The sequence below is a fragment of the Sciurus vulgaris genome (genome assembly GCF_902686455.1).
Source record: "Sciurus vulgaris genome assembly, chromosome: 5".
Taxonomy (NCBI): domain Eukaryota; kingdom Metazoa; phylum Chordata; class Mammalia; order Rodentia; family Sciuridae; genus Sciurus; species Sciurus vulgaris.
In genome coordinates, this window is record NC_136465.1 from 69,709,263 (window position 1) to 69,732,774 (window position 23,512).

At 42.1% G+C, this 23,512-nt stretch overlaps 1 protein-coding gene and 2 pseudogenes across 3 annotated transcripts in view; 1 reads left to right on the top strand and 2 right to left on the bottom strand.

The window, feature by feature from the left end:
- Positions 1 to 2,044: 2,044 nt before the first annotated feature.
- On the bottom strand, positions 2,045 to 3,294 carry LOC306661369 (WD repeat-containing and planar cell polarity effector protein fritz homolog; annotated as a pseudogene). The gene has a single exon. The product of its transcript is annotated as a WD repeat-containing and planar cell polarity effector protein fritz homolog (transcript).
- A 9,827-nt stretch (positions 3,295 to 13,121) lies between these two features.
- LOC306662201 (putative UPF0607 protein ENSP00000381514) lies at positions 13,122 to 21,907 on the bottom strand (the record flags this gene model as incomplete). The annotated part of the gene is made up of 2 exons (XM_079141746.1): positions 21,048 to 21,907; positions 13,122 to 20,266 (listed from the first exon to the last, which is right to left on the bottom strand). Exon 2 carries the CDS (start codon positions 14,376 to 14,378, stop codon positions 13,122 to 13,124), a length of 1,257 nt encoding a protein of 418 aa, XP_078997872.1. The 5' UTR covers positions 14,379 to 20,266; positions 21,048 to 21,907.
- Positions 14,515 to 23,512, top strand: part of LOC306662202 (voltage-dependent L-type calcium channel subunit alpha-1C-like) — a 143,267-nt pseudogene continuing 134,269 nt past the window's right edge. The window contains exons 1-2 of the transcript XR_013766653.1: positions 14,515 to 14,632; positions 15,071 to 15,200. The product of XR_013766653.1 is annotated as a voltage-dependent L-type calcium channel subunit alpha-1C-like (transcript). The remainder of the gene's footprint in view (positions 14,633 to 15,070; positions 15,201 to 23,512) is intronic.

Here is a 23,512-nt window from a genome sequence, read left to right on the forward strand (position 1 = left end):
TAATTTTTTTGGATGTATTTAGTAGCAGATCGTGAGAAAAATCTGTCCTTTTAAACTGGGTTTTCTTTTAAGTGTTGTGTTAATTGAAATCTACTATTTCAAGGAATCTACTCTTCCAGGAAAAATAATTTAATATAAATGTTAATATTCCACTACATTAAAAAATGAGAAATAAAGTTTTCAAAAATCCTTAGAAATTCCATATTTAGATCTCTGAAAGATCCTGTTAAGACTGTACACTGTCCCTATCCTACAAACTTAAGTTATATTGAAAATAAAATTTAAATGAGAATTATCAGTTGCCAAAGTTTTCACCTTTTTATTTGAATGTTTGACTTCTATTTGAAGTCAACTTCAAATAGAAGTTCTATTTGAAGAGAACTTCTTGGGGGAAAAGAGGTGATAGTCAACTCATTGTCTAATTGATTTAGGATCAGTGCCCAGGGAGGCAGTACAATTAATTTTACAAGCTGGAAATTAGCAAGAAGTCCTCTAAATCCCTACATTAAGAACCTGTGTACTTTGATAAGAAGGAAAATGTGCTAGAGACAGGAAGGAAAAGCTGTGTTTTTTGCAAAGCTGTTGTTAGGCCTACGAGGGAGGACTGAAGAAAAGTCATGTAGACTTGGGCAGACAGCCTTCTGTTTGACAGATAACAGTGATTTAAAGGGAGAGAGGGAGAGAGAGAGAAAGGAGAGAAAAAGTGGGTGAGAGAGAGGAGGAGGAGAAACAGGAGGAAGAGAGGGAGAGAGTGTGGTTTTTACAAGACATGCAAACATCAAACATCCACTTTATTGTTGTGTATGGAGACATAAAACTGTTAAACATGAAGTCAGGCAAAGTGTAACTGGATTATCTCAACAAATGAGATTCCAAACATTTTTCCATAGACAATATTAACACTTTGAATACATTTATTTACATTTTTACTTTGTAGAAGGAAAATAGGCCCCACATTATATGCATTATATCTTTAATATTAATCTAGTCATTTTTATTAGATTTAATTCATGTGTTCAATTTCAGAGACAAGTACACCTATATGAAAACAAAGTAAATAAAAAAATTTTTAACAAACACTACAATGTCTTTAAAATTATATCAGGTAGAGGGGTAGAGGGGAGTAAAGGGTGAGAAAGGGATGGAGAGTAGAGTGAAACAGATATTATTACCTCATGTGCACATATGACTGCATGACTGATGGAATTCTACAATATGTACAATCATAAAAATGAGAAATTACACTTCATTTACATATGATTTATCAAAATGTATAAATGCATTCTACTTTCATGTAGAACTAATTAGTACAAATATGAAATTAATAAATTTTTTAAATAAATTAATTAATTAAAATTTTAACATTGTATCCTGAAGCCAAGTCTTCCAAGAGATTTTCAAATGTATTCACTTTTCTAACCTTATAAGTAGTCATAATGTATATTAAATAAAATTTGTTTTCTTAACCTATGTGAGTTTCTCTCAAGAACATTAAATTATACAAAACTACCTGAAGTAGTTTTTCTAGTTCAGGATATACACAGTAATGCAAAACTATAATAGGCAACTGTTATAAAACTTTGACTTTAAAGTTTCCTGGTTGAAATATGCCATATTAATATATAATTTTGTAGATAATGATAAATCCTTTTGAATATATTCAGTCCAAAAGAGAAACAAAAACAAAAACTTACACAAATATCATTAGCAAATTTTAACTAAATAACTGTGTTCTTTATTTGTTTCACAAATTTTCAGGCTGGGAAGCAAAATATATGGATAATCTAATATAACATTTTCAGAAAAATTATTACTTTTCTACAACACAGACTTTTTCAATGAGCATAGGAAGTACTTATTAAATATTCACCTATCTATATCTTAAGGAATGTTTTAATAGAACATTTCAGAGAGTATCAAATGTGAAAGTTTAGGCTTTTTAATCATCATAAAGGATAATTAATGAAATACTCAAATTCTTCAATATCTAACGTTTATTTGACATTTAGAAAATCATCCACAAAGCCTTTTAAGAAACTCTTTGAAAGGCAAACATATTTATGGGATGAAAAATTTAAAAATCTACATTCCGAGAATAGTTTTAGTTGCCTGAGTTATGTCACTATCATAAACACTGTACTTACCAACTTCCTTGACTTACCAAGTTTAAACAAAAGCACACCCAAAGGTCCTCTGTCAAACCTGAGGAAGAGAACATCATAGATGTTCCTATTTTCAGGCTTCTGAGAAACTAGGGGAGCTATCCACTTCATTTGAACAAGACTGCTGGAAACATCAAAGAATTGCAGTTTCCCTGGGTAAGCAGTCTTCAGCTAAGAGCGGGATGTTAATAGGGGCTAGAGCCATATCAAAAATTTGCAGTTCCTCTTGATTGCTGCCATCTAGCAAAATGACACCATTTTGGTGGCAGCTAATTAATGAAGGCAAAAGTTCAGCCTGGGCCAAGAGAGTCACTCTACAGTGAGTTTCATAAAGAATTACTGAAGAATCTTGACAGCCCAGAATCAGTTTGTCTTAAGTAATGTTCCTGTAGCAGTTGATGGCCTTCAATCTTAATGATATTCTAGTGACTGACACACAATGAATTTTGTTCCCAACACATTCATAGATGCAGCTGTCAGTCATGGGCTCTTTGTCTACACTGACAGATTGCTCCATTATGAACACCTGATAAGGCTGTTTGGTGCCAAAACGAACATCCAGTGAATCCCATTTTGTGTGAACAGAACTCAGAACCTGTAAGAAATGCAGCAAGAACATCAGACTGATCTTGGTTTTTCTTCAGCTGTCATTTAAAGGCCACCATTTTAATCCAGAAGCCAATAAAGACCATCAATTTCCACTTTAACCATCAGCATAGCACATACAACACATATATACCTCAAATAGAGTACATGGCTAAATATATCTATATAGTAGAGTTACAGGAATTAAGCAATTAAGATTTTAACTTTAACACTTGATTTTAGGAAATCTGTAAGTACTTGAAGTTAAATATGTCCCACAACATATAAAAACAAAGTAGGCTGTTAGAAGAATCATAATATGGCTAGCAGAATATCTTTAAAAGTTAGAAGTTAGGCTGTATGTGGTGATGCACACCTGTAATTCCAGATACTTGAGAAACAGACAGGAAGATCCCAAGTTCAAGCCCAGTTGGGCAGTTTAGCAAGATGCTGTCTCAAAATAAAAAAAAAATTTAAAAAGCTGGAGTACAGCTCAGTGGTACAGCACCCATGAATTCAATACCCAGTACTGAGAAAGGAAGAAGGAGAAGGAGGAAGAGGAGGAAGAATAAATAAAAGGACTTTAAAGGATTAGCTATTTTCCACCTCCACCTTTCCTATCTCCAAAATTATCAATAAGTTATTTACCAGAAATATATTTCTAATTAGTAGGGCTACTACTACAAAATAACAAATAAGGCAGAGTAAGAGATTAACAATAACTCAATAACTAATAATAAAAGTAAATAATTTAATTTATTGAAAATGATTTTAAACTGATGAACTTTCTTTTAATTTTTAATTTTATTTGTTCTAATGAGTTGTACATGACCAAAGGACTTAAAATCAACAAACTACAGTGATGAATTGTTTATTTGGGGGATATTCCATGTAGTATTTTTGAACCACAGTTGACCCACAGGTAACTGAAACCTGGAAGAGTGAAACTGCAGATGAGGGGATGACTGTACCCTCAAAATGCCATAATTAGGCCCTGCTGATCACTGTATCTAAGAACAACATAGGGAGAATGCAAACCAGGAATTTCAGAGGGAGTAAGTTCTCTAAGACCCTATTGTGAATTCACTTTGACAGTTCCTGGAACCAGCATGCCACTTGTATTCCTCTGTGGCTCCTGTAAGGCATTAAAAGTAACATATTCTACCTTGGTCAGCATTAAAACTTACGGTGACCATAGGTAGATTGGGAACCAGTCTTCCCTGAAACCCCATGGAGAATTATCTTTAAAACATCTTATGTTGTACATAAACAACAAAACTGAGAACTGGTACAAATTGGCCAAAGGAAGAACAGAATCCTCACTGTGCATCAAGGGGAGACTCTCCAAACCCTAATTGAAAATTCAGTTGGATTCTGCACGTGGAATCTGTCTGCCTGTACCTTTTCACTCCTGATTTTTCAAGCTGTTTTCTAAATGCAGATGTCATGCCCTATGGAGTACTGTACATAACAGGACAGTAGGAAGAATGTGAACCTGGGGTTGTAAAGGGAGTCAGTTACATAGACTGCTTTATGAAGTAGGTTGAAATCTGCCCCTGGAAAGTCCATGCCACTTGCATTGATCTGATGCACCTATAAGCAAGTTCCCAAAGTAACATTTGTGAGCTCTGACTGTTAAGGTGTCCATAGGAAGAACGGGAATGAGGTACTGCAGTGTAAGACTATTCCCTAAATCCCCATTGTGATCTGTTTTCAACTTTCTCAGAAAATTCCCTATAACTCTATTTCCATGTCTCTTATGATAAGCTACTCGAAATTTGAAAATAAACAGAAAACTGAAAACTGGTCCTAATGGGCCCAGGGAAGAATGGGATCCATGCAGTAGACCAGGGGACCACTTCTCATTCCCAAATTGAGGATTCAGGGTGGTTCTGCATGTGGAAACTGCCTGCCTGTAACTGTTTCAGTCCTCTACTTTCAAGCTGTTTTTAAAGTGCTGATATTAGGTTCAGCTGAGTACTGCACTTAAGAGGGCCAGAGGGAAAATGTGAACATGGTGGGAGTAAACTCTGTAAGACCCTTTGTGAAGTAAATTGAAACCAGTGGAGACACACCATGCAACTTGCATTTCTCTGATGTTTCCATAAGTCATTGTAAAAGTATCATGCTCATCTTGGTGAGCACTGACCCTACGTAGGATTGGAACCTAGTACTGAAATGAAATTGTGTTCCCTCAGACCCCACTGAGATTTATGCTTGAAACGTCCTCAGGAAATTCCCTATGAATGGCAGTTCCCATGGCCTACAGAAGGCAATTTACAAATTGCAGATTTACAGCAAAACTGATGACTGAACCGCATGTGCCCATGCGAAGAATGGAAACCTGACAGCACATAAAGGGGCAATTCCCATACCCAAACTGAGAATCCAGTTTGATCCAGCTCATGAGACCTGCCAGTCTTTACTGCTTCACTTCTGCACTTTCACTCCTCCACTGGAACCTCTCTACAACTACTTGCCACTTTTAATGAAAAGAAACTGACAAATTGCACATCGGTTTTATATCTGAGACTGGGTCTAAAAAGCACAATTAAGAAATAGGATCCTGAAACTCATCAAGGGATGACTCCCGGTTGAGAATTCAGTTTGATCCTTCTTGTGCAAACTCTGGGGTCATACCCTTTGACTCCTGCTCTGTTATTCAAATGCAGACATTTGACCTTGGTAAGCACTGAACTTATTAAGCCCCTAGGAATAAAGTGAATCTGGTGTTGCAGCAGGAGTTAATTCTTTGTGAATCCTTTGTGAATCCTTTGTGAATTAAGTTTAAATCTGCCACTGGAGCCTCCCTGCCACTTGCATTTCTCTGATGCTCCAGTCTAGCCCTAAGTGACAGAAATAAACGGATCCCTATTAAACACAGAGGTTATGCCAATAGAAAGGTATTTTACAAAAATCAAATGTCATTAGGTATCTTAACTACATCTTACAAGGGAATCTGTGAGATTATTAAAACTAAACGTGGTGTTTACATTCCTGATAACTCGAGCAATGTAACTAATGTCCTTAAAAATTTACATTCCCAATAGAGGCAATGTCTTTCCCGGGTTCAGCAAGGAGCAAAGGGGGATTGGAAAATAAAGATTCACAGACACAGATCTTCAAAATTCAACTGGGATCAGGTCGAAGCCTGCTCTCTGATGATCTGAGATGCAGGTCTATAGAGTTACACCAGCTATCTTCGTTTATATACATCTCCTTATCCGGTTAAAGACTATGCAACTATTATTCTTTGAATTCAGGAAAGTTACAGAAACTAGGACATCCTATGTAGCTTTTCCACAGTTGCAATCCATATTTTCAAAGTGCAATGTTAGGAGCTTTGTGTAGCTCTCAAGAAAGTCCATTGTTTAAAGTTACTGTAAGGCAGGCAGGAACTAGAGAAGTGGAGCTGGTGGAACACTGCGGTTGTCTAGCATAAGAATTCCTTCCTTCCTGGGACCTGTGTGCCTGAGATCAAGGTTAGAACTGATAGGGCTCTTACACAGAAACTCCTCATGCAGAGCGTTGCTACAGCAGCTAGGTATCCTGTGCCTTTGCACAGAAACATTCCCAGGAACGAGGCATGCCACAGTCATGAAGGCATCAGAGACCCCTGATCTCAGTAACTGCTCTCCCATCCTCCATCACTGCTCTCAACTTTCACCAGCCTTGTCATGGTAATAACTTCTTAGCTCTTGGTTATCTGGCATCTCCTGGTGAAAAAAATATGCTGGTCTCTATCATAATTATCATCATCATATTCACTGACATGTTCAGATGCTGGAACATTTATTGTTGCATTGATCTCATTTCAGTACTCATGTTTTCTTTTTTATCTCATTGGCACCCTCTTCCCAGGTGACTTTACAACCTGTTTTTTTCCAAACCAGACTTATACCTCAGACCCCCTCAACACACCCAAAACGTTTCTAAAAGGGAAACCCAAAGTGCTTGTCCCATGTCACCCCATTTTAGCCTGAAGCAGCCAGAGCAGTCATTGCCCATTTCACCCTACAACATTAAGGACTCCCATAATCAGAGGGGGAATGAGACAGGAGCAAAAGACAGAGTAAATGATCAGGTGGGAAAAACGAGGGTTGATTATAAAAGAAAAAGAAATGGGCTGCTCCAACTGTACTTCCTCACTCAACCAGTTGCTAACACCTCCCAGATCTGCACTTTCCAAGACAAGGGATTACCCCCTGGGCTGCTGCTCCTGACATTAGCCTGTACACAGGGAAGAAAGAGAAGGTGGGAAGGGAGAGGAAATCTGGGATCTAGAAAAAATTAAGACATACCACCTACACAGGCACCAAAATGTGGATCCCTACTTCCTTCTGGATAAGTCTGCCACCTCTGCTCTCCTTATTTGAAAAACAAACAAACAAACAAACAAACTTGTTTTCTATTCTTGTTTTATGGTTTAGATGTAAGGTATCCCCCAAAAGCATTGTGTGAGACAATACAAGGGGGTTAAAAACAGACAGGCTGGGATGATAAGAGCTTTAAAACAGTGACTCCCCTGACTGAGTGGTAACTGAAGGTGGGCAGGGTCTGATGGAGGAGGTGGGTCATTGGGGATGTGCTTTGGGGTATATATTTGGTATCTGGCAAATGGAGTGTCTCTCTGCTTCCTGATCATCATGTGAGCTACTTCCATCTGCCATACTCTTCTACCATGATGATCTGCCTCACCTGGAACCCTGGGAATGCAAGGGGCTGCCAACGGACTGAGACCTCTGAACCTGTGAGCCCCTAAACAAACTTTTCTGCCTCTAAAATTGTTCTTGTTGGGACATTTAGTCAGGGGAGTGAAAAAGTTGACTCCAGTGGCTTGCCTTGGCATTTCTCAGGTGTTAATCTTCAAACCCAGGAAGAAGGAACTGATCCTGATTTTCAAGATGAGTATCAGAACTTTTATCCCTTTTCTGAGAATCTCTTACTATATTCACTTGTAAACACTTCTCACCAGGCCTACAACAAGATCCTACATTGCTTTCTATCTCCATCTTTCCTAAGTTAATTATTTCTTTAGGCTGTTAACAGGATTATCTAAAAAAAAATCTTGACTTTTTTCTTACAAAATCTTTGATGATTAAAATCTCCTCCTATAATACTTCTTTAGGCCACCTGGAAAACCTTAAAGCTCTTAACAGTCCCTCGTAAATATCTTCCAGTCTCAGCTTCTTCTCCACAATCCTTGTGTATTGTATTTCTGTACCAATGGGTTGTAGGAATACATCAGATACTATCACATTTGTCTCTGTTCTTGCTCTTTTCTCCTCTGGAGAGTCCTTAATCCTTCACAGATCTGGAAACCCTAGCACAGTACAAACTCAGCTTCCTTCATGACCATGAGTGTGTTCCCAGCTAAAGGTAATTATCCCTTTTACTATCCTTCAAATGGAGCAAATTCATATATGAGAGATGAAAAAAGGTTTACTTTCCAATCCAAATCCATTCAGGAATCATGTTGATGTTAAAGGTAATTTAGGATTCAATAAACAAATAAATTAGGGTAAAGATAAAACATTTATTGGCTCATGGATGTTTTTTAACAGATTTTCAAAAGTAAAAATAACAATAAATCATTAAAAAACTATCAAGGGTACAATGAAAAAATGTTTTTTTACCACTCTACATATACATATGTTTTAAACTGAGGGTTATTCTAACAGAATCAAAAGGTCAAAAAACTTTCAAAGTAAACATGTTACAGTAAATTATTAAAAGGAGAATTTTTTAAATAAAAGAATAGCTTACATAACTGAAAACTCAGTATTTAGTTGCTTGTACACAGTGGTGGGGCAAATGTCCTCAAGGATCTCTCTCTCATTTGATGTCTTGGCTCTGATTTCCTCCATGTTGATTCAGTCTCAAGGAAACCCTCTACACATGCATGGTGGAAAAGCAGTTCTCAGGAACCCCAGATTTTCACAGTATGTTAAGCTCTTGATCTCAGAAGGAGAGAAGTTTTCTTTCGCAGCAGTCAGCCACTGCATGACTTGGATAGTTTCCATATGGAGCATGTCTCCACCTTGTGCCCTTTGTCGCCTTGGGAAAATTTAAGTTATTTGATTGGCTAGGCTATGTGGTAAGCTTATTCCTAAGGCAAAGGAGAAGGGTCAGATAATAATAAGGGAAAAAAATCAATTAGAGTAAGAAAGACACTTCCAAGGGAAAGTACATTTGGTTCATTGTCATCTCTGTTGGGTGCTTTCATCTTGCCCTCAGTCAGAGGGCTCCTGTATATTTATGTTTAATTCCAAGCTTATTGAGGGCAAGTATCAACAAATGTCCAACAAGTCTTAGCCTAATGCCACAATGGTTAACTGAGTGAAGAACCTTCATAGAGATGACAAGTGAAACAGAAACCAAGGTCAGCATGTTGAACAAATGAATGCTTTTTCAGACATTTCAAAACTCCTTTACTGAAACGATATTTTTCATTAATTTAGGGAAATTCAACTTCCCTTAAATAAAGGGACACAGTTACTGCTTAAGATGCAATCAGGAAAGGAAAGGACAGGGTTAGTTTTTAAGATGCAACCAGCTAATTTGAAATACCTGACCCCAAATAAAGCTGTGGTAAAAATTATAAAAATTATTGTATTTGGAAAGAACACTTTGTTTTGGCACTGCTAAGTGTAATCAGGACTTAAAGCTTGCATGTTAAAATTTATCACAATTTGGCAATGAATTTCATTTTTTAGTCTTAAGAAGTATGCACCTAATGGTACAAGGCATGCATATACAGAGCTCCAGGCTCTGGTTATAACAGAAAAGAAAGACGTTGGTAATGGTTGGAGCAGGAAGGAGTATTCGTTTAAGCAGACAGTTAAGTTCTGGGTGCTAGTGGCAGCATGAAAGACTTTGTTGTTGTTGTTGTTCCAAAGTAGAAGTTAGCTCCACCTACAGAGAGTGAAGATGTAGACAGTACCAAGACTTTGGGAAATATTATAAGCAAATATTATAAGGTACCCCATGGATGGTACCATATTGTGAACACCTAATTAGTGATGTTTCCTATAACAAACTCTTAATAAAGCAATTCGTAAGCTTTTTTCACAAAGTTAATGTTATAGAGTTTGTTTAGGATACAGGTTAATCATGGATTTGAATCAGATATGAAATTACCTCTGCTGTTTCTTATCACTGGGTGTTTTGGAAAAGCAATTAAGCCTCTTAAAAACTCATTTTACAAGCCTAAATGGGGCTCATAATATCTGGTTCAGAGAATTGTGAAACTTACAGAAAATGATGTGGTGTTTTGCACAGAGCATAAAACACACTATAAAGGCTCAATGTAATACAAGGACTATGGACAAAATAGTTGTTTTTATCCTAAAATTGGTATGCATTGCTCTTGAGAGAAAGAAAAACTTGATATTACTGTTGGAAGAATATGCAATCAGTCATACTTAAGCAATCCTGTTTAGAATGAAAAGTGTAGGGGTGTGGATGTAAAAGAGAGCACTGCAGGGTCCTTATTTCCTGGGTGCTGCAATGCTCTGCTTCCACATGAGATGGGCTGAATTCTCTCTGCTTGCCCCTGAATACTGAGCCTCCCTAAGGACAACTGGTATATTTCCTGACAAATATCCCCAACTGGGGTCACTGGCCAGACCCAGTGTGGCATCTCATGTGCCACATATTAAAAATATCTTACTCCAATTGGGATTAATTTAATCTTTTTGAGAATTGTAAAGCTGCTCTACTTCAGGCTTCTTAAATATAAAGAATGTGAAGAAAAGTGAGGCATCGTGTACAGGGGCATCTAAATGGACACCTCAGGGTTCTCATGAGGCCACACATCATGATGCTATGTTGTGATCAAAGTCATGGTGCTGTCAGACTCCTGATGACTTCCATAACTTCATTGCAGCCCTGTTTCTGGACTGGCCATATATCCTCCTATAAAGCTCAATGCTGCTTTATAAATACACATAATTTGCATTCATTCTTACATCAGTTCCAATCCACTATTATTTGTTATTTCTAGTAATTTTAGAAATTTTTACTCTGCAGTAATTTTAAACTTATAGGAATGTCATAAAACTGGTTAAGAGAATTCCTATATGGTCCCTAATTGGTCTAAGCAATCTTGTTGAACCAATCTTGTTGAACAGCTTTTAAAGATTTTAACACATCATTAGTGAGGGAGAAGGTCTATATAATAGTTGAAAGATTCATCTATAAATGTGAACTATTGAAGTGAATTTGCAAATGAATGCAAACTTTTCTTCATAGTGGGGGAGGGAAGGCCACTGAAACTGCATGGACAAAATTTATTTAGTGCCTCTCCATGAGAATTATTTTGAATGGCTTAGGATGAGTCACAGACTTTTCACATTTTGTCACATATCCTTTTATCATTGCCTCTTTCCCTAATTCAATTTTTCTGAACAGTTTGAGAAGAATATTTGTGTCTTATACCCCTGAACACCAGAATGCCTTTACTCTGTGAATTGTCCAGGAAAACACATTCTCATAACCCTGGAACATTCCTAAATTCAGGAAACTAACATTTCTCCAATGTATAGCACAGGTTTGAGAGTTGTCCTAAGAAAATATTTTGCATCCTCCATGCTTGGTTTAAGTCCAGCATCACCTATAGTACTAGAGTGGAGTAGAGCTGACACTGGAGTAGGTCCTTCTATTGCTGAGGGGAGTCAGGGATGGAGTCCAAACTGGGCTGATTTTCCTGTTGCTGCTAAGAGGAGGCCTATGAGGGGTAGAAGGGGGATTTCTATTATAAAGAGTTGTTGAAGTTCTCAGGAGTTTGAGTTAAGTATAAATCATGCTATGGTTAGGACAAATCCAGTGTCCCCAATTCGATTATATAGGATAGCCAGCAGGGCTGCTGTGTTAGCGTCAGTTCGTCCATATCATCAGTCGATTAAGAGGAAAGATATAATTCCAACTCCTTCTCATCCAATAAATAATTGAAATAGATTGTTTGATGTAACAAGAATTATTATTATTGTAATTAGGAATATTAAGAGATATTTGAAAAAGCGGTTGATATAGGGGTCTGAATGTATGTATCATATTGAAAATTCTATAATTGATCATGTGACGAAAAGTGCTACAGGCATAAATATTAAAGAGAAATAATCTATTTTAAAGCTTATAGTAAAGTTTATGGTCTGAGAAATTTTTCAAGTTTGCTTACTTCTGAAATTTAGAGTCAAATACTGTGGCATACCCATGTGTATGTGTGTGTGTGTGTGTGTGTGTGTGTGTGTGTACGCTTCATTGGTGATTATATATCCAGCTGTTATGTCAAAAACCAACATTTGCAAAGCACATTTCAACTCCAAAGTAGCACTGGGAGAAATAAGAACATGAAATATGTGCCACCAGGCCTACAATATAGAAATAGCTGTCAACATGTCTGCCATGCTTACCAAACTGAGTCAGTATGAGAGCTTGGCAGGCAGGAGGTGACTAGAAGAATACAGTCCATGAAAGAGGGGTGGTATCCATGGGTTCTTTGCTGGCAGCCTTGGAGGTTGAAGGTGCAGAGGTCCTGTGTGCCGAGGTGGAGGCCAGTGAATGGTTCACAACTGGCAGCATGAGAAGCATTAAGAGAGTCTCTGCTTAAGGCTCCTAGATGCAGACTGAGGGGTGAGTTGTGGGACAACAGATTGGGGTTGGGATGGGTGACCTGAGGTACTGGGGGGGGCCAGTGGAAATAGTTCCCTTAGCTGGCTGCCTGTGCTGCCTAGGGCCATGGACCTTGCGGTGTGGGCAGGAGCTGTCACAGGAAGCAGGAGAAGATGGAAAAATCACTGCCATAGAAGAGGGCGTAGTGTCCATCTCAAGATCCTCAGGCTGCATAGTAGGATGCCGGGTAAGGTGAGCTGATGACTTGGCTAGGGTGGTGGTAGAGATGGTTGTAGCAGTTAAATTCTAGCAAGGTTGCAGTCAGAAGGGATGAGAGTAGGGCTTGGGAAGGAAATAGGAAGAGGAGGAGTAGCCAAAGGAGAAGGGACATTGGGAGAAAGAAGAGGAAGAATAGGAGGAGGAGGAGGAGGAGGAGGAGGAGGAGAATCAATACACATGGGGATTGGGGATGTCAATCTGCAGAAGGTAGGTTTGGAGGGGAAAGGGACCTGGATGTGAGGTGTCGGGAGGTGGGAATTGGGAGAGTGTAGGTTGGTGAAACTCATTAGGAGCAACTCCCACCTTGGTATTGGACTTCAGAGGAGAAGGAGGGTTAGTGGGAAGAGGCAGAGGAATTGACTTGGGATTGGCCCCTCATCTTTATTTGGCACAGGGGACGGTAGAGGGAACGATAGGTTCAGGGGTCCAGCAAGTTGGAATTCCATCTGATTGCTGGGAGGAATATTGGGCATCTGGGAGGGGTCATTGGGTGAGGTCGCTGAGTGTGCATTCCAGGCAGGGGCTGCAGGTGGGCACCAACAATGGCAGCGCCGTCAGCATGGGTTGTTTTCTTTTCTTGGACCTCCAGGTATCAGCCCTTTGTGCGTTCTGCGGTGAACCACAGGAAGTCGTAAGAACCTGAACTCCCATGCTGGATGCTTGGGAGACCTCTGCATTGTCCTCCAATTTCTTCCTTTTTGCACCCTGAACCTCCCTCAGCAGAGTGTCTGAGCTCTCTTGAAGACCCAGAAGTGGCCGCTCAGCAGGTGGGGGCAGCCCATCTTCATGCCAGGGGATCAAGAATGGCAGGGCCACCGGCATGGATTGTTTTCTTTTCTTGGGCCTCCAGGGAGCAGCCCTTTGTGGAGGACAACTCTGGGGTGGACCACAGGAAGGTTTTTGGCCCTGAATTCCCTTGCTGGATGTCTGGAAGCCTTGAGAGATGGGCCGATGGAGTTCCTCTAGGCTCTCCTTGGCCCATTTTTCTGGCACTGAGGAGCAACTCAGGTCTGCCTCTGCCTCAGCTTTAACCAGGGTCAGGACTCCTTGCGCAGGGCACTGGGTGCTGCAGGTGGCAGGGGTCCCACAAGACAAGTTCTGGGGAAACACCTGGGCCCTCTCTGGAATGGTGTTTCCCTCCGGGGGCCCAGGATTGGGCCCCAGGGCACTGATGTCTCCCTGAGTCTCCACAGGATCTGCTGGGGTTGCTTCCCCTCTGCTCAGAGCACCGGTTTCCAGCTCCTCCCATCTGTCTTGTGGATCACCGCTCTCGCCCTCCTCCTGCTCCTCCTTCTGCTCATCCTCCTCCTCCACTTCCCCCTTCTCCTCTTGGTGGACCACGCCTTCTTCAAGTTGTTCTTGGGCCCTGAGCTCTATTTCCTCCGAAGGAACTACAGGGAAATGAGCTGGTGTCATGGGCTCTTCAGCCTGGTGGAACTGCTGAGCAAATGAAGGCGGGAGGACTGGTCTGCGCCTAGCAGGAGGAGGGATCCTTACGGTACTCGAGGGTACAAACATCCGCGAGTCCCTAGATGATAACACTGGCTTTTTGTGGGAGGACTCCCCAGGGCACCGGCTGCAGGATCCCCACACTGGAGCACACTGCCTGCAGGAGAGGGCCTCTTTGGCAGCCAACTGCGTGAGGCACGAGAGGTCGGGGATCTTGGTGGGCGTTCCTGCACGCAGGCCAGATAGTAGAGGCAGGAGCAGCAGGATGATCCCTGCTAGAACTGGAAGCATCGCGGCACAGGCAGATAGTGGCCTGATGGCCCGCGACCTCGTTTACTAAAAAAGGTGCCCATTCTGTTCGTCTGATCGGACACTAGTCAGATGACCAGAGGAGCTCAGCCTAGACACCAGCTCCTCTGGAGACCAAATGTGCACCTTTGAGTTTAGCCCTTGTGACGTCGGGCTGGAACGCGTGACGGAGAATGGACGTGGGGCGGAGCAGGGTGGTCAAAGGAAGGTCACCGCACCCCCACTTTCCACTGCTGGTCTGAGCTTAGCTGTCCTCAGGACTCTGCTGCTTGTTATCCCACACCTGCCACACTGCTTCAGAGTTTTATTCTGAGGCTGCTTTCCTTCTGGTTATTTAGGCAGTCGTTCTCCATGACTCCAAATACTATCTGTACGGATTCTGTTTGACATGACTATATCCGTCCAGAGTGAAACCACCATCAGTTGCCCCCAAGTAGCTCTCGCTGATTTTCTCTCAATAGTTTCCCACCATACTATCAATTTAGAAACCCATTAGAATGGCCCTGGAACTGTCCCACAGGATTCTTGAGCCAGTAACAGTGCCTGACTCTTTGATAGTACTTCAGGTAAAATATGTTTTGTTTGGGAAGAATACCCTTTTCTCCTAACTAAAACATGCATATCCATCTCTCTAAACTATATTGAGGGTATGCAATGTTCTGCCTGTTGCCTAGCATCACACTTCTCAGAGATCTCTGTCCATGTGTGGCTGACTGCATTGCTCTGGGCCCAAGATGATGCAGAGTACCTTATGTTTCCGAGGTGTCAGTCCATGGGCACCAGCCCCATTGCTCTAGGCCTGAGGTAAAGAAGAAGACCACGGCACAAGGTCATTTTGAAGGAAAGCTGCTCACCTTATGCAGCCACAAAGCAGAGAGTAAGAAAGAGCAAATGAGAAAATTATTTTCTCCAAGGACATGCCACTAGTGACCTCCATCTTCCAGCCATGCCCCACCTTCCCACAATTACAACCTAATACAGTAGTCCTTTCTAATTATTAACCCACCCAAAGGATTTATTGATTGATTGATTAGGTCACTATACTCAAATAATCAAAAACTTTTGCCTCTGAACATTTCTGCATTAGCTCACATGAGCTTTTGAGGAACACCTAATCTCTAAACCATCACATGCCACACTTGGTCCCCAAAAGGTTATGTCCATTTCACCATGCATAATACACTCACTGCATCTCTAAGAGTCTCCCTAATCTTAACAATGCTATCATTGCCCAAAACTTCAAGTGAAAAGTCTCCTTTGAGTCTGAAGTCAAACTCTTGGTTGTGAGTCCTTGTAAAAATCCAAATCAACATGTGTGTGTATGTGTGTTTGTGCATACATATATATATATATATGTATGCACAAACACACATACACATATCTCCAATATACAGTGGCACAGTAAATATTTCCATTTCAAAAGGCACACAGAAGAAATGGGTCAAAATCAAAACTAAAACCCAGCTGAGCCAACAAGTCTTGTACCTCTGTGTACAGCATCTGGGATACATGGTTTTGCACAGTGGGCTTTGAAGGACCTGGGTAGCCTTGTCCCATGGCCTCTCCCATAGCCTCGCTCTATCCCCAGCGAGCAACATTGATTCACAGTTATTGGCATCTCTTAAGCCCAGGGGTCTCCATGGCAGCTTAAGTTTCTGTCTCATAGCTTCTCACATTACCCTGTCAGGGCCTACTTATAGGGATTCTAATCTTGTAATTCTTTGAACTGCTGGGTCCTTAATTTCTAAATCTTGGTGGAAGCATACATGACTGCCTAACACCAGCATCATGCATTCCTGCAGAACCAGAACCCCATGGTTGGAACCAGAACGCCATGGTTTAAACTAAGATAGGCCACCATCTCAGCAGTAGCCAAGTGTCTGGGGACCATGGCTACTGTTGCATTTGCATGCCGGCTATACTGAGCATGGAAAACCACTTCCTCAGAATCCTGTGTCAGCAGGGTGCCTCCATGCTCACTTCTCAAAGGAATTTTTACCTGGATACACTTTGAGCCTGAGTTGGCTTTGGTGTCCCCAATTCCTGAGATGTCCTCAAGCCATCTCTCCTATTGTCTGAGTAAATGGTTTAGCATCTCTTTGGTGATTGTAATGCTTTATCAACCACAACTCCCTGAGACCCAGTTTTACTCCCAACTTTTCTGACCTAAAAAGTTTACCCTCTGCTGTCTGCTCTCATGGTTACAGAAAACCAGGATAAAAGCTGCTAGCAATATCCATACCACTGCCTGAATGTCGTGATGCCTTGAAGTTTTTCCCTCTAGATTAAGTAGTAATCCCATGCCCAATGCTGCTGCTTCTAGAAAAGCCAGGAAATGCAGAACTGAAGAAGTTTGTACTTTGTCTTGCAGGAACTCACTTTGTCCTCAGGCCTAGTTTCACTTGGATGCATCTTTGCCTTTGGTATATGGCAATTGGTTCCAAGCAGGCACTGCAATTCAAGTGAGTTTTCTGTAGCATTTTGACCAATGGATTTCCATAACACATTGGGGAATTGATGTCCTCAGCCATCCCAATTCCTTCCTCAACATTGGTGATACTAGCTACAAGGGCTCTCCCGCAAGCAGACCTTCATATTGGGCATGAAATGTGTTCTGAATGTGCTGTCCCAGAATGGCTTGGAAATGCATGATTGAAGCAGTTTGTGCTGCCATCTTCAACTTGCAGGAACTCACTTTGATCTCAGTGAACATATTGGTAAGATGCTAATTATGCACTTTAAGCAGCAGTCCAAGCCTTTTCCCTTTTCTCTCCTTTTGGAATCATACAAAAAAGAGCACTTGGGTCTTTTGAAGTGGGCCCCAGATAGCAACCCTAGAGAAAGGGTTTGGTGTCCAGATCTTTGTTATCTGGACATCAAGAGAAAGTTTAGATGATCAAGGACCCTGCAACTCTGGGTTTTGGGCATGGCCCAGGTAGCAGACCAGGAGAAACCAGGAAGCTGACACCAGGAAGTCATTTGACAGTACATTTCATGTACAGAGCATGTGAGGCTCTGTTGAAGGAGAACATTGTTATCCCCCAGAGAGGGAGGCTGGCAATCTCTAGCCTGTCACATCCTTGGAGGATGCACTCGGCAGTCTTCAAGAGCTCTGTAGAAATGGTTGCTGCTCTTCCTATGCATGTTCACATTAAGGCATCTACTCTGCGAATACAAAATACCCAAGCACAGTGCCAGAATTAAAATATGCACTTAATAGATTATGGTCTTTTCCCATCTCTCTGCCTCCCCTCCCATCCCACCACAGTATTGGGGTAAGACTCTGGAAGAAATGATATGAGAGTGGCAGAAGGCTGTAGAGATAGAGACAGCCCAGCATTTTTAAAGCTAAGTCTCCTGTAATTAGATGAGGTCAGGATGAGGAATTCTATGTGGAGAGAAGGCTGAGTAAAGACAGACACTGTGGGGACAAATGGACAGAGAAAAGAACTGTGAGATGATACTTTGGTGGGGAGGGACCAGTGAGCAAGGGAGGAAAAGAGAATGGAGCTATCAGAGTTTGAAAAGAAAACATAATGAGGCTGAAATAAAATTTGGAGCAGGAGCCTGGGCCAAAAAGATCTGCAGGTATCACATAGACAGCAGGATGTGTGCCTAGTTCCTGAGCAGAGCTAGAGGCACACATTTGAGGTTATTAGTGTAAAGCTAGCAGTGAGGTTATAGGACAGGGGTTCACAAAGGAGTAGAAAGCAGGAGGCCAAGGCTGAACCTTGAGCAACAGAATAGGAAGAAGAAAACAAAATGGGCATTTTTGCATTAGAACAGGCAACAGCATTGGCCTGGGAGCCGATGGGGGAGGAATTTGAGGACCTATTTGTATTTGAGCTGTCTATGCGAACCTTTACCTGACAGTGTGTACAGCATAATGCTGGGCAATGGTGATCTGTAGCCACAGAAAATATTGATGCCACCTCACTGGAACTGACAATCTAGTGTATAAAGGACACTAAATAAATGGGTGGTTCTAAATTGGGATATTAAGAAGGAAAAGAAAGGCAGGTTCAATAACAGATGGGCTTGATTTAGAGTAGAAGGATAAGAAAAACTTTTTCAATAAAAATTTAAGTTGAGAACGCAAGGGTGAACATAAAGGGTAAGGACTGTTCCAACAGAGGCATGTTCCCAGGTCCTGGGGCATGGCCATGGCCTATGTGAGAAGACAGAAGAGGACAAGAAGTGTGGACAAGGCAGGGGATAGGGCAGGGCCTAGTAGAACCCTTAATGAGTTTGGTCTTTGTCACAAGAGTGTGAAAAGTCATTGAAGGATTTTAGGAATGTGGTTTTGGGGTGGGGAGGTTAATTGACTTAGTTCTTCATTCTTGAATGTTCACTTCAGTGTTAGGAAAATAACAGGAAAGAGCGAGTCCAATGAAGTGATCATAATGGCTACACAGGGGCCAGGAGATGGTGGGTCAGGCCAGGGTCCTAATGTGGAGATGCAAAGAGAGGTGGGTGGTCAGAGTGGTCAAGGTGTCCAGGAGCTCTGCTCTACAGGGTTTGAGGGTGCACTGATGATGGGAGTTGGTCTCAGGGAAGGAAGGGCAGAAATGTGCCAGCATGGGGCACCCACTCAAGAAGTGAGGCCATGAAAGGAAGAGAGGAAGACAAGAGAGTAAAAAAAAGAGGCTGTGATAGAAAGTAAAGGGCTGACTTCATCATTTTGCAGGGTCTGCTTTCATTTCTCTGACAAGTTGGTGTTCCCTGAAAAATCTCACATGAATAAAGTTCCACAGATGATAAATTACACACCAGAGGTCCATGTGGCAGCAAAGATTCCTTCTAGCCCTGAGAGCCTGAGGTTCTATAAAGATTATAGAATCAGAAACAGGCTCTGATGAAGAGGGTTGGTGAGGGGGTCTCCACCAAATAGTCTCCACCATCTCATCACAGAGTGGGGGTTATGTGTTGTAGGACCTAAGGACAGTGTAGAAGATTCAAACTTGTGAGTTGTGGAGGGATCACTAAGACATTACTGAGTCGCACCAAAGTCATGGTGAAGACAAACATCAATACAGAGTTGGCTTCACAGAACAATTCCACGTATTTTTGGCAGACTTGGTAGCCTACAAACACTAGAGACAGAGAGGGGTGAACCAGGTTGGGAGTTTAGCCACTCAGACTCAGCTGAAGGCCAGGCAGTGTGGGACTGGCCTTGCCTTGAGGGTGATATGGATGTGAAGCTGAACACAAGAAGTCTGACATCAGCCTGGAAGCCTTGGAAGAGGTTGAACAATGGGGCAAAGACAGGTTGGTGTGAAAGGGCAGGAGAAAGGAGATGTGGTGTTACTGAATTCAGCATCCAGTATTTGAAGCAATGCTCGGCATAAGGTCCAAGGTGTGCACCTTATAGTAATAATAGCTGTGCTGGTGACAAAGTTGTGGAGTTAAGGAGGCTGAGTCAGAGTTCTATCCATGTGGATGACGTGTATGTGCCATCTGACTTAAGTTAATGGCAAATTGGGGACAATTCAGGGAAATAGTATTTCACACAGCAGGTAGTAAACATATGGTGCTCATTATTCAAAGAAAGTGAGAGAATCTGGAAATATAAATAGCTCCTGAGAAGTTCAAATATTTGCCAAATAATGACAAATGCAAATTGAGTGACCAAGCTCAGAGGTGGGTTGAGAGAAAATGTTTGGGATTTGTCTCTAATCTTGAGCCTCAAAACCAGAGAAGAAAATCATGGTCTCCAAAAGGTTTTTCTTGGAGGCCTGAACAGAGCAAGTATCTTGGATTGAACGGACTACAGTTTCTATCCAGTGGAGTATTGGTCTCATGTGTAAGTTAGTGACTTCCTCTACCTCTTTGTTCTTCACAAATGCACTGAAAACCTGAGCGGGGAGATACTCCTTGTTGGGGGCTGTGCCATGTTGATGGCGCGGCGCCTGATCACATCGGTAGCAAGGAGGTTAATTGACATAAGCACACTCAGGTGATTTATCATCCACGCACACAATGTATGCGCATGTGTTCTCAAGCACTCCTAATTGTGCCTGCTCGGACATCTAGCGTCTTGCTAATCTTTGCATAAGAGGCGTGGCCCTGCTCTCCACCTCCTGGAGTGATATAAGCGTAAGCAGAACGAGACACACGGAAGCAGCAAGACACACGCAGCAGCAGCTAGAAGAAAACACACAGCAGCAGCTAGCATGAAAGAAGGGCAGAGAAGCCATTAGCAGGAAGAAGAAGCACAGCAGCTAGCAGATAGAAACAGCAGCTAGCAGAAAGCAGCAGAAGGCAGATCGCAGAGCAGAGAACTGAGACGCATCACTAAAGCACCTTAGGTAGACGCACCCTTAGTTCACAAGATACAGGATGCACCAGTAAGAAGCAGCAGACCTTAAGTGAGGCGTAGCAAGTCTCTCTTCCTCTAAGCTCTAAGCAAAGCCTGTGCTTCTCTCAAAGTCTCTCTTAAGCAAAGTCTCTTTTTCTCTGATAAGCAAAGTCTCTCTCTCTCTCCTCTCAAAGCAAGTAAGCCTCATTTCCTCTATCCTCTATAAACAAGCAAGAAAGCAGTGCACTAAAGAGAAAGATAGAAGTAGCTCAGTTTCCAGTCCACCACCCAAGTTGTTGCTGCAAGCGGTGACAAATATCCATGGATTTTGTACCGCAAAGAGCCAGCGACACTCCTCATTAGACTATTAAAGATGGAGATACCAAGAAGTCTTCTAAGCACATCACCTATCCCATTGGAGTTTGGAGAAACTGGAGTCCTCTACTGTTCAGAGGACTGTTTGGAACCTGGGGAGACAGTAAGAGGCAGCATTTTCTACAGGCAAACCATCCCAGTGTGTGGAGTGGCACAGAGATTCCAGGGCACCCACAGCCCCTAGCTCAGTTACCCACACAAAGAAAGCAGCTGTTGAAACACCCAACACATGGCTATCACCCAGGAGGGAGAATACTGCCAAGCAGTGGTATCCCTCTGTTTTCATGAACTGAGGTTCTATGTTTAACTGTCCTCTGAACACAGGGAGTACAGAGTAATCAAGTCCCTTAGACTTTCAAAGAGTTCTAAGTCTGGCTCTCCAAGAGCTGAAGTTTTCCTTCATGTCCAGACAAATGCCCCTTGAGCAGTACCCTCCCCTTCCTCAGCACAGGTGCATGTGTAACCCGGGGCTTAGCATTTCTACTGATGTGCCAGTCTTTAAAAAGGGCAAATGTTGGGAATCACAGGCCCTAAAATTATGCTCACAACCCCCTGAAAGAAACAATAAGAAGAAAGCCAATATTCAAGTTGGTGTCCAGGCATCTACATCAGGACTTGGAACTAAGTGTGCAAAAAAATCCAATTCTACCCCCTCTTGTTCTAAGTACACCAGGAAACCAGGAAGGGACCCATAGTCAATAAATGTGCATGAACTGGGACCACATTACAAATAGTCACCCCATCCCTGATCCTCCCCTAAGTCCATGTCCCAGGGTCATTTCCTTGGGAGATGTGGACATTCAGATGTAGGTTTCCCCATATGATAGCTCTTAAGATCTCACTTTTGCTTGTGATTCAGTTGGACTAAAAGTGAAGAGGAGACTTATAGGGAGGGCAAGTGGTCTGCATTTGCACACATGCCAGAGATACCTCAGAGACCCTTCTGCAGGGAAGCCAGGGTCAGATTGGGAAACAGAGTCTTAAGACTGAAGGTCATGGCCATCCTCTCTGACTCTTATTTAATAGCAAGGACAGGCAGCTGCCCAAAATCAAGCCTGGGAAAAATGCTGAAGATCTCAAGCTCAGCATGGAGACAATAGTGCCCTGGATTCCCCATCACCCTATTAACAGCTGGATAACATTTCTTTCCCACATTAAAATGTGGCTCTAAATGAAAATCCTGCCCTTGGCTCCTCGTCCCCCTTCTGTACATTTGTTAACATGTGATTAAACCCTCCAGTCTTAGCAAGCAGAATTTGGGGTGAGAAAATGTTATTAGCTAATGGTTCTGAGTAGTAAATTCACTTGGCTCTGATTCTTAGTGCCCCAGAGATATAATTATCTCATGCACAATGACTTTGCCACCTGTCACATCTTCTGGTTTAATTTTTTTAATAAAAAGTAACAAGAGGGGTTGGTGTTTTCTTGCTATGTGACACAGCTCACTGTGTGACAGGCTGGACAGCACCAACTTAAAGCAATAGCTTCCCAGACTCTCTTCTCCTGTTTTATCCCACATGATTGCTCCTTGTCTCCTACCACTGCCTCCATCTCTTTGTCTTTCATGTGTACCATCTTTCTGCTTGTCCATCTGAGTGTAAGTTCACGTACAGTTTTCTGTTGTTCACTCCCTTCTCTTAGCATCAAGCTAAGCTGACATGTGCCTTCAAAGTTTTGGCCTTAAATGTCTACACTGTCCTTCCCTCATGTTTCTCTCTCTACACTGTCCTTCCCTCATCTCTCTCTCTCCCTCTTTCTCTCTCGCTCGCTCTGTCTGTCTGTCTCGCTCTCTCTCTCTTTTCCGCGCTCTCCCTCTCCTTCTCTCTTTCTCTCTCTCTCTCTCTCTCTCACGACCACCACCAGTCCATCTTCTCTACTTTATGTTTCTTATTTACTATCTCTCTCTTAGGTAACCATCACAGAGCCATCACTGTGCTTCTGTCCAAATTCCCCCAGTCTTCAGGGCTGCACATGACTATCAATATTCTGGATTTATCCTCAGAAGTCATGGCTATTCACATATGGTCTTACAGCTGTTGAACAGGTTCATACCAGCCTGTCCACCTCAAGCTGGCTCATTTTCTGGTCTTCACTTTATAACCCGGCTTGGCAGGTCTTCTGGCAAACAGTGGTGAGGTCTGTGCTGACATGTCCTGCCTGTGATTTTTCTGCTGGGGTTGGGGGAGTGTTCTCCCATGTGCAGGAGAGGGCTTCCTGTCCTCTGTCACTTTTCTCAAGGGGTAGCTCTTCCTAACCTTTCCTCATGGAACTTATTGGGCAGATCATGATGATCTGAGTACATCGTACTCTACTTTTCCAGGGAGGATCACCTGTACTTAGAGGACAATACTAAGTGTCATCTGGGTCAGCCCTCAGTCTCCACATTCAAATACCACAAATAGTGTTCTTTCTTTCAAATTATAATTCACACCACTCATCCTTC